Genomic DNA, 10,231 nt, shown 5'->3' with positions numbered 1-10,231 from the left:
CCTGCACACAGGAGGACTCCCACCACACAGTAAGGGAGGGGGAGAGGCTGGCCTCCTGCAGGCACTACCTTGAGGGCTTCAAGCTCACTCTCCACTTGCTTGGAGAAGCTCTCGCTGTGCTCGCGAAGCTTGCGCTCCCTGGAGGCCTCGGCGACGGCGTCCTCCAGGCGAGCTTCGAGCTGCAAGGAGGGCACACTGCTCAGCGGCACGAAGCCAGCCCTGCCCGCGGGGCTCCCTGAGAGCCCGTCGCTCTTCCCTCTGCCTCGATCCCAGGCCAAGTTAACGGCTGACAGATACACTTTAAGGCTCAACTGAACAGCTGGTCGGTAATAAACCAAGCTTAAACTCTAACGTAAACTGGGAACTTGGCAGTAAGCATCCGGACAGGAGGCCGGCTGGCGACACAGGCACTGGGGACGTCTACAGATCACGGCTTCATCTACTGGCTGGTGACGGTCTCGCGCACGCGTCCAGGCGGGGAGCAGCGGAAGGCCCCCCTGCCCGCGCGGCGGCCAGCACTCCGGGCCTCACTGAATGCCCTCCCCCTTTACTTTAAAGCAGATCCCAGACGCCGCAGTGACCCGTCCGGAGTGCGGACGAAAACGCTTAGTTAGGCGTTCCATGGCCGCTACAACTACGAGTGTATCCGGGTTGCAAAATTAACAGAAAAGAAAACAAATAGGTGTTCTGAGACCAACTGACAAAAAGCATGTACTTCTAGGTTTTTTACCAAGCAAATTTTAACAGAGTTCAGTCCTAAGGACTGCTAAGATGGGCCACTCATTAATGGAACAGCATTTGGAGTATCTAGGGCGGTTGGTTCTCAAAGTGGGGTCCTGAGGCCCTTTCTAAAAAAAGGACTTTCTTTTTCTAATTATCTGGGTTTTCTTCAAATACTTTATCAGTAACAATGGAACACAACAGACCAAATGCAGAAAACGAGGAAGACGACGTACGGGTTTGTCAAGCCAGTTATTAAAGAAAAGCCCAGGGGCGCCTGGGTGGCTCAGTCGGTTAAGCGTCCGACTTTCGCTCAGGTCATGATCTCGCGGTTCGTGGGTTCGAGCCCCGTGTCAGGCTCTGTGCTGACTGCCAGCTCAGAGCCTGGAGCCTGTTTCAGTCTGTGACTCCCTCTCTCTCTGACCCTCCCCTGCTCACGCTGTCTCTCTCTCTCTCTCCTAGAAATAAATAAAACATTTTAAAAAAAATTTAAAGAAAAGCCCAGAAATGTAAAAATTCCACTTTTCTACTAGTTACTTTTCATAAATAATTATCAGTCACGTTAACGTGAAATGGATTTATTGTTAAACTGAAAAAAACTATTTCAACCTCTAACCTGGTAAATACGAGGAACTGTAACCTCACAAACGAAAGCTCTTTGGGGGCCTCAATAGTTTTAAGAGCATGAAATAATCCCCAAACTGAAGTTTCAGACCCACTGGGCCGCCCGGGGACACCAGGCTGAGCCAGGTCGACCTCCCGGCCACCCCTTGTGGGACTCGTATTTGCCTCGGCGGCACTGTGCGAACCACATCCTGACACGTTTACGTTCTATTTGTCAGGCATTAATACCCTCTATTTGCTTTAAAAGGGAATTTTTAAAAATTAATACCCTAAGAAATGTCTTTTAACAATTTCACAAATAGATATTGAGGGCTGAGAAGTAGAAACTAAATACTTGGCAGGTCAACTTACTTGCTTTCTTGTAAAATTTAATATCTGTTTGAAAATAATTTATGTACTTAGCCCATGTTCTCAAAGATGTTTTAGTAAGATGATACAAAAGTCCAAACGGTACACTCCTTGACACAGCTACAAAGCTACCTCTTTCCTGAACTTCTCCGATTTGCGGACTTCCTGACGCATGGAGTCGATCTTCTGCATGGCCACCTCCAGCTCTTCCTCTTTGTCCCGCAGCTGCCGGGACGCCTTCTGCTTCTGGGCGCGGAGGTCCGCCATGCGCTCGTTCAGCTCAGAGAGCTCCTGCAGGGCCAGCCTCCGCTGCTGGTGGGCGTCTTTGAGTTCGCGGGCCTGGGACTTCAGTCGCTCTGAAGCTTCAACCAGTTGCTGAACAGAAGGAATGACAGAGGTTTTATGCTTGCTCAGCGGAGACGTGGCAGCTGCAAGCTCAGTCCTCCCCGGCAAATGCTGGTTACAGACCACAACCGAGAGCCAAGGGCTCACCTCTGTGAAAAAGCCCTTTGCTCGGCCCCAGCACAGCGACGAGCAGCCTGGAGGAAGCCCACCTGAGCAGAGGTGCTAAGCATCCTCACTCCAGACAGACCCTCAACTATGTGGCGACTAGAAGCCCGAGCTCTGCCAGCCAGCCGGAAGGCCTGCTCACAGGCTCACCTGTTTCAGCCTCTCCCCTATGCCGTCCACACGGCCACACAGGTAGATGAAACATGAATGTGGTCACCAATCCAGTTATTGAAAAAGCAGAATCAGGAAAGAACGCATTACGAAAAGCTTAAGAAGTAAAGAACTACGTGAAAACAACTGCTGGACAGCTAGCCCCTCACGAGAGTGAGGTGTGGATGCGGTGGCCCCTCTGGCTGCACTGGTGGCCTCACCTCCCCGTAGCCACTTCCTCAACAACCCGGCGGCACAGCTGCGGTGGCAGCACCTGAGTGGGGGAGGGGAGGGGCTCCACAGTGCGCTGCTGTGTCTAGAGCCCCGCGGAGTCTCCTGTCCCGCGTGCACTTCTCGACCACATGCCATGATTATGACACCACGACAGACTGGACAATCTGGGCTTGAAATCCTGCACATTTGAGAACATATCGCACACTACAGGCTTAAGGACTTCTGCGTGTAAGTGAATATCCTTCAGAAAACACAGTCCTGGTATGAATATATTGCTGTCTGAACACACAGTCTGGTGTATTTTACTGAAAATCAAATTTATAAAGGAGTTTGGGGGGAATCAGCCAAATTTTAACAAACGGTCTCTTCCGCGATGCCCTGTTGTACGGAAGAGCCCTGCTGGAAGAAGGGGGAGGACCCTGGCGCTGGATACCAGTGTGTGACCCCAGCTGGCTCAGCTGCTGTGGGCGCAGGGATGCGGGGACCCTCAGGCCCTCGGCACTGCTGGGTCCTTGTCGCCAGCCCACCCGGCAGGCCTGTGGCGAGGCCGACACGGTGACCAGCACTGCGGCAGTGTGCTTCCCAGCCAGGCACCTCACGGGCTGCGCGGTCGGCGGCACGGCACGACCTCGCGGGCTGCAGGCCGTACAGCCCAGGACACAGACGAGGGGCCGGAGGAGGGCTGCAGACCCCGCACGACTTCAGGCTCACAACCTGCGGAATCGCTAAAGCCTCTCTCACGTGAAATCGCCCCCGTGGCTACCTTGTGGAAATCCTCCTTTTCCTGCCGCGCCACGCGGTACTGCTTCTCCAGGCCCTTCAGCCGCTGCGTGGAGTCTGCATGCTCCTGGCGAAGGGCCACCGTGTCCTCCAGCTGTCGCTCGAGCCTGTTTGAATCTGAGCAGAAGAGAAAATAAACGATGTTCCCTTACAGGCAAAACTTCATGTCAGCTGACTTCCTGACAGTGGATTAAAAATTCCTCGCTTTCTCATTCAGAAACTTCCTTGCTTTCTCACACATGGAAGGGTCACACATGCAGCCACGCGCGTGGACTGATTGCTCCCCTGGGGACCACGTGAGCAAGCACAGGGCAAGCCTGAGGCACGCAGGAAGGCTCAGTCATGGGCTCACTCGGGGCCCCTTTCGGCACCAGGACGCTGGGGTTCCAGGCAGGGAATGGAGGGCTGACTGAGGATTAGAACTCGAAAGTGATTTGAATCCTCAGGAAGCTCTGACAACCTAGGAGCCGCAAAGGACAGACGGTGACGACAGACCCAGCACCTAAGATACTGAAAGAGCAGGCACAGCCACCGAGGAAGCTTCAGAGAGAAACAAACTGTGGCAGTTGTGCCTCGGGGCTACAAAGGGGAGAATGCGGCCAGAGAAATGTAAACATTTCTGAGACTTTATGGGTAAAATACTAGAAAGTGATTCTAGCTGCACCTGACAAAGTCTATCATTTTTGGGCGAAGCAAGTTAGAGAAATAACCTCAGGTAAATGGACAAGCCAGGAGACTTCTAAATAAGTTTACGGAAGCCAAAGCTTTCTTCTCCTTTCCACCTTATGAAACGGACTCTGAAAATCTTCTTTGAGAGATTAATGCCCAAGAACACAGATGAAGCAACTTCCTTAGGACACCCACCTGCTATTTTATTCTTCAGACGTTCGATCTCCTCGTTTAGCTTTTTGATTTCCTTATCGCGGGCTGAGCTGCCCAGGGCCCGGGTGGAGCCATGCAGGGACTGCACCGTCTGGGTGGACTCTATGGAGGGAGACAGGGTGTGAGGGGGGCCGGGGCCTGGGGAGGGGGTGGGGCGGTGGGGGGCCAGCGCCCACCTTGCAGCTTCCGGCTCAGCTCCAGCTTCTCCTGCTCCAGCCTGCGGATCCTCCGCTCGTAGGCCTCCACCTGCAGGCTGCTCTCCAGGTCGCGCTGCACACCCTCGTCTTTGCTCAGCGTGCTGGCCTGCATTATGCTCTTGAGAGAGCCTCGGTCAGAAAAGCAGCTGCAAACAAAGCAAAAGGGTTTCTGACCGCCGGAGTTTAGCACCTTCATCAGCATCTGGACACTTACTGTGGCACCAGAGAGAAGTCTCACAGGCAGACAAAGGCCTATGACGAGACTGTTGTGTACGGAGCCAAAATTCAGAAAGGAGTCCTCCTCACAGCAAATGACAGGGTGACAGGGGTGAATGACAAGGATGTGCCCTCAGAGGAGATCAAAGAAAACGCCTCTGCAAAGGAGGGAAGTGTACTTGTGCATCATCGCTCACACGCGACCAGAAATGCACGAGGAGACGGCATCCGTGCGAGGAGCTGGGCGTGGGGGCCCTGGGCACTCCTGCCACCGAGGGCTCCCTGAGCAGTGCGCGGACGGGGCTCGCCTTCCCCTGCACACTGAACAGCCCCCGGCACTCGGGGCGGCCCAGCCACTCACCAGAGACGGCCTGTAGCGGGCCTGCCGTGCAAGCAGACGTCACGTGCACACATTGAGGCCCAAGGCGGTTCGCGCCGTCAGAGCTGGGCCAAGAGTGACTTAGTTCCCCTGCTTTTAACATGACAGTGACGCCAGGGAGCCCTGAGTCCTGCCACACGGGGTGCACACAGGCGTCCTCACAGGACTACGCAAGGGCCTGGCCAGTACTTCTCCAAGGTGGCCCGAGAACGCGGTGCCCAGCTCCGTGAGGTCCGTCCCAGGAGGACAGCCCTGGGCCTGACCCGCCAACCTGGCGCCTTGGCAGGTGGGCCTGGAACCTGCAGGTTCAACAAGTGTCCACTGAACCGGAATGGATCAGAAAAATCCGGACCTGCATGAGGGATTAAGAGGTCGTCGTGCCTCCCGCATCTCAGACCCCTTCCTGCAAGCGACAAGGCAGCAGCTGCCGCTTTGGCTGAAGTGCTGTTGGGCGCTGGCACCTCCCACCAGGAGAGCTTCTGAGAGCTCGAGCGGAAACAGCCTCTCCGGCAGGTTCCCGTCCACTGAGGCAGGAGCCGCTGGAAGGCCGTGTGGCCCTCCTTCAGGGGCCTCGCGGTTCCGTCCGTTTCATTTTGCCCGGCCTCCCCCGCCTCTGGCCCAGTTTCCTTTTCAAAGCAGGAAGAACCCTCAGGCGACAACCTGGCAAACAGGCCCCTTCAAGACACAGGCTGACAGGTACGGCCCCCACCGTGCTCGTGCTCGGGGCCGGAGCCCTCCCGGCTCTGCAGACGGCCACCCTGTCTGGGACTGGGCCCCAGCCACCCCGGGCAGAGCCACAGAGCTGCGGTAACTTCTGGCAAAAGCAAGCACGGTGCCGCTAATGAAAGCTGGGCCTGACCGGGAGCCGGGGCTGCCGGCTGCGGCCCCGGAAATTCTGCCGGGAGGAATCGTGCCAGCGCTGACGGCCTGTGAGCCACAGTCAGCTGATCGGACCTCCCATGAGCTAAGAATGGGTTTCACGTTTTACAGTGTTGTTAGAAAAGACAATGACTACCTAACAGAGACCACCCTTTGTGGAAGAAGCCGGCCGACCCTGCTACACGTCATTGCGTGTTCTCATCAGGTGTCCTTTCTCAAGGACAGTCTGCCCGCAGCTCCCTTGGGCACGGCCGTCCCGGGAGCTCGCCCTCCGAATGCCAGCTCGCCCGAGGGAAGACTCCGCCTGGGGAACCACAGAGCTAGACCCACCTTTCCGTCGTGAATGTAAAGCCGATGAATGGCAAATGTAGCCCAGAGAAGCCTGTATGAGAGCCAGGAGGTAAGATTTCCTGCATGAGAACACATACAACAACATGAAATCCATGTTCAAACAAAGGGAAAGAGCATCAGCAAGTGGTGAAATTGCACTAGAGAGAACCGCACAGCTTTCTAGGACCCCGAGCCCAGTGTCCCCCACAAGGGGACACAGCACTGGCAGATTTGTGTTTCTAGCCTTGGCTTTGCCTGCTGCACACGCAGTGCAGCGAAGGGAACGCACACCCTGCTTCAGATGAGTAATGGCACAGGCCAGCCTCGTATCACACTCGTCATGCCAAACTCGAAGCCACACCAGCCCGCCACACACGGCCGCGAGCAGAGGCGAGCAGGAGGGCACCGGCGCACAGGAGGGCTGTGAGGCGGAGGCTGGGAGCTCTCAGGCGCTTGGCAGACACAGAGGCCAAAGGCTTTGAACCCAAGGTAGAGTATTTTAGATAAATGTATCAGAAACCCGATTTTGTAGTGTCAGGATTCTTCTTTAGTAAACATGAAACCTAGGTTATACTTTATCTGGGAAATGTCATTGTAGAAATAGTTTCTTTGGAGTCTAAGAAAACCCTTTCCACAATGACACTACTTTTCTCTGTCTTTTCTCCAAGCGGCCTACAGTTCAGCTCTTATTTGAGTAAGAGAAATTCTCTAGGGGGTGATCAAGGAGATTTTTCTTCTACTTGGTCAAACCTCAGTTCCTTTATCCCCCAAACAAGTCACCTGAATGGACTAAAAGGCTGGGTTTGAGGAAATGAAAATAACTTTACAGCCTGTGAGCAGAAAACTCTGTGGAGCTCACGCTGCCAACTCGTGCACCATAAGCCGTTGGACCCGCCCGGCACCGGACGGCCCCAGAGCCAGGCCCGATCCAGAGGATCCACGACATGAGGCGTCAGTGGGAAGGCTCAGAGCCACACACGGTCTCTGCTGCTCCCAAACCTGGGCCATACAAGGAAACACGTGCAGACATGGAGAACCATGACGGCCAGAGGGCTGCACACTCCTGCGGAGGGACCGGGGGACCAGAGTCCCAGGGGCTTGTAAGTCCGCTGTGGGGCCGCAGGCCGAGCCTCTCGCCTGCTCAGGGCCTCGAAGTCTGAGGTGGTGCCAGGGCCATGATGGAGCTCCAGGACGGTGACATCTCAGACGCTGCTGAGTGCCGTGAAAACACAGCATGGGTACTTCTGACGAGTTCCAACGGAGAAGAGCATTACTCAATTTTACTCAAGTTAAGTATAGGCAGACCTTGGAGAAATTTCCACGGAGTTCCAGACCACCATGATAAAGTAAGAGCAAGTCGAGTGTATTTTTTAGTTTCCTAGTGGAAGTTTATACTATACTATAGTCTACTGAGTGTGCAACAGCATTACATCTGAACAAATAAATTTCATAACTTAATTTAAAAATAGCTTACTGTGGGGGCACCTGTGTGGCTCAGTCGGTGAAGCATCCGACTCTTGAATCGGCTCAGGTCATCTCATGGTTGTGGGATTGAGTCCTGCGTCAGGCTCCACGCGGAGCATGGAGCCTGCTTGGGATTCTCTCTCTGCCTCTCCCCAACTTGTGCGCTCATACACGCACACTCTGTCCCAAAATAAATAAACAAACTTAAAAAAATACTGCTAAAAGATGCTAACCATCATCTGAGCTTTCAGTAAGTCATAAACATTGATCACAGATCACTGTAACAAATACAAGAATAATGAAAAAGTTTGAAATATTTTGTCAATCATCAAAATGTGACACAGGAGATGAAGTGAGCAAATGCTGTTGGAAAAATGGCACCAGGAGACTTGCTGGGTGCAGGGTTGCTGCGAACCTATAATTTGTTAAAAGAAAACAAAAAAAACAAAAAACCCCAGTATCTACAAAGCACAACAAAATGAGGTGCCTGTAATCTCTATTTAAAAAAAAAAACAACTTTTTTTAATGTTTATTTGTGAGAGAGAGACAAAGCGTGAGCAGGGCGGGGCAGAGAGAGACACACACAGAATTGGAAGCAGACTCCAGGCTCTGAGCCATCAGCACAGAGCCTGACACCGGGCTCGAACTCACGTACCAGGAGACCATGACCTGAGCCGAAGTGAGATGCTTAACCAACTGAGCCACCCAGGTGCCCCTATAGTCCTTATTTATTTTTTTAAAGGGGACATTATTACCAAGCTGAAGGCTGGAATAAAAAGTGTATTTTCTCGAAACACAACTGCCAGATTTTTAAAAGGAACCAACACAGCTCTCAGATCCTGTTGACATCAACACCTTCCAAACAGCTGCTGGCCCGAGACCCAGTGAACAGCGCGAGAACAGAAGAGTTCAATCACACTTACGGTATTTCTCAGCACATCGTCGTCCACGTCGAAGTTGGAGGTGTCTGAAGGACTGCTCACATCAGGGATATAAGGTGCTTCCAGGTTTCGTATATTTTCCCAATTCAAACCTTCAAAAAACGCATGCTTTTTGAAGTCCTCTATTCCATTCTGGCCCAGCCGGCGCTCTCTGCTGCAGATCAGTCTTTGGATGAGGTCTTTGGCTTCCTCAGACACATCCGTGACGTGGGATGGAAACTGAAATCGCTCCTGGGGGGTGGGGGTGGGGGACGGTGGACACGAGATGAAAACTTATTCAGAAAAATCCTAGGTTTACCGATGTTACAGGAAACAACACAGAGACAGCAGTCCTTTCTAATTTTACAGTAACTAAATGCACACCAAAGCGAATGAAACAGAATTCCCGTGAGAAAATCATTAGTCGTGCTGGTTTCCTTTATGGCAGACTTGGTACCACATCACATGTGAATTAAAACATTGATAAGTTTTCACCCGTCAAAGTGGCAAAGGGCGCGGACTATCGCTGTGGAGGAGCAGGCCGGCGCAGCTCTGCAGAGTGCGTCTGCCCGTGTCTACGCCAAGCCCCCTCCTAACGTTCTGTTCTACAGAAACGTGTTGTGCATGGGACAGAAGTGTGACGACACACCTGGTCGTATGTCACGTGGTGCCATACATCCACACACACACCCAGCAGGGCAGTGGCCTGGGCGCTGAGGCCCAGGCCCCCCTCTCTCATCCAGAAAGAGGGAGGGCGGTAACATGCCCGAAGATCAGACCATGGGCGCACAGGAAGTGCTGGACCAGGGCCCCCGGGGGCGCAAGCTCTGTGCCAGCAGGCTCTTTAGAATTCACAGAGGCCTGTTTGGTACCGTGACGGCATTTACCGCCAAGAAGTGAAGGGGGTGATTTCCACCATCTACACTATGCACTTTTGTGCTGACGTTTTTCTGATAAGGATATGCTAACTTCCAAGTGAAAACAATGATCTCTACTCCAGGAAAAGTGTTGTTAATAACCATGGTCTGCCCTGACTTGGGCACGGAGGACCACCCAACATGCTAGCGTCACCTGCCCCCGGCACAAAGAGTTCCTGGGGGAGGAATTCACGTGGGGGAAGGAGGCTGGGAGCACACGGCCACAGGTGGGAGCAGCAGGGGAGGACACATGTGACTACAGGAAACGGATGACAAGACAGGAGAGGGAAGAGCAAATGGGAAAACAAACACGGAACGAAGGAAAGGCGGCGGGGAGGCCAAGTCAAGGGGGAAGACACACAGCCGGAAGCGGAAAAGGAACAGGATCTCAGAGGCGGAAGGACAACGCTCCGCGGGGGCGCCTGGCCCAGGCAGGACACTCATCTTCGGGAAGCAGATGCGAGAAGAGCAGCTGTGGTCACACTGGTGCATCCAGACCCACAGGTGCAAAAGTCCAGCGGGTCCTCGCCCATGGCCATCCCGCAGCCACACATACCCGGCACAGCCCCAGGGAGGCCCACCTCTCCCCAGCCACTGCCCAGCAGAAAACAGGCTCTCCCTGCCGCTCCCCCCCCACGCCCGCACCTCCCGTGTCGGCAGCCTGGGCCACTGTACCCGCAA

At 53.9% G+C, this 10,231-nt stretch overlaps 1 protein-coding gene across 1 annotated transcript in view; it reads right to left on the bottom strand.

Annotated features, from left to right (window-relative positions):
• CDC42BPB (CDC42 binding protein kinase beta) overlaps positions 1-10,231 on the bottom strand; it is a 102,565-nt gene that overhangs the window by 31,631 nt on the left and 60,703 nt on the right. The window contains 7 exon segments of the mRNA XM_077776516.1: positions 69-179; positions 1,825-2,067; positions 3,350-3,483; positions 4,231-4,350; positions 4,425-4,591; positions 6,250-6,329; positions 8,637-8,885. Coding sequence (XP_077632642.1) covers positions 69-179; positions 1,825-2,067; positions 3,350-3,483; positions 4,231-4,350; positions 4,425-4,591; positions 6,250-6,329; positions 8,637-8,885 — 1,104 coding nt within the window.

The sequence above is a fragment of the Crocuta crocuta genome, unplaced genomic scaffold, assembly GCF_008692635.1.
Source record: "Crocuta crocuta isolate KB4526 unplaced genomic scaffold, BGI_CrCroc_1.0 scaffold8, whole genome shotgun sequence".
NCBI classification, from domain to species: Eukaryota; Metazoa; Chordata; class Mammalia; order Carnivora; family Hyaenidae; genus Crocuta; species Crocuta crocuta.
The sequence above is the reverse complement of the archived record's forward strand: the minus strand, read 5'-3'. Positions and strand labels throughout refer to the sequence as shown.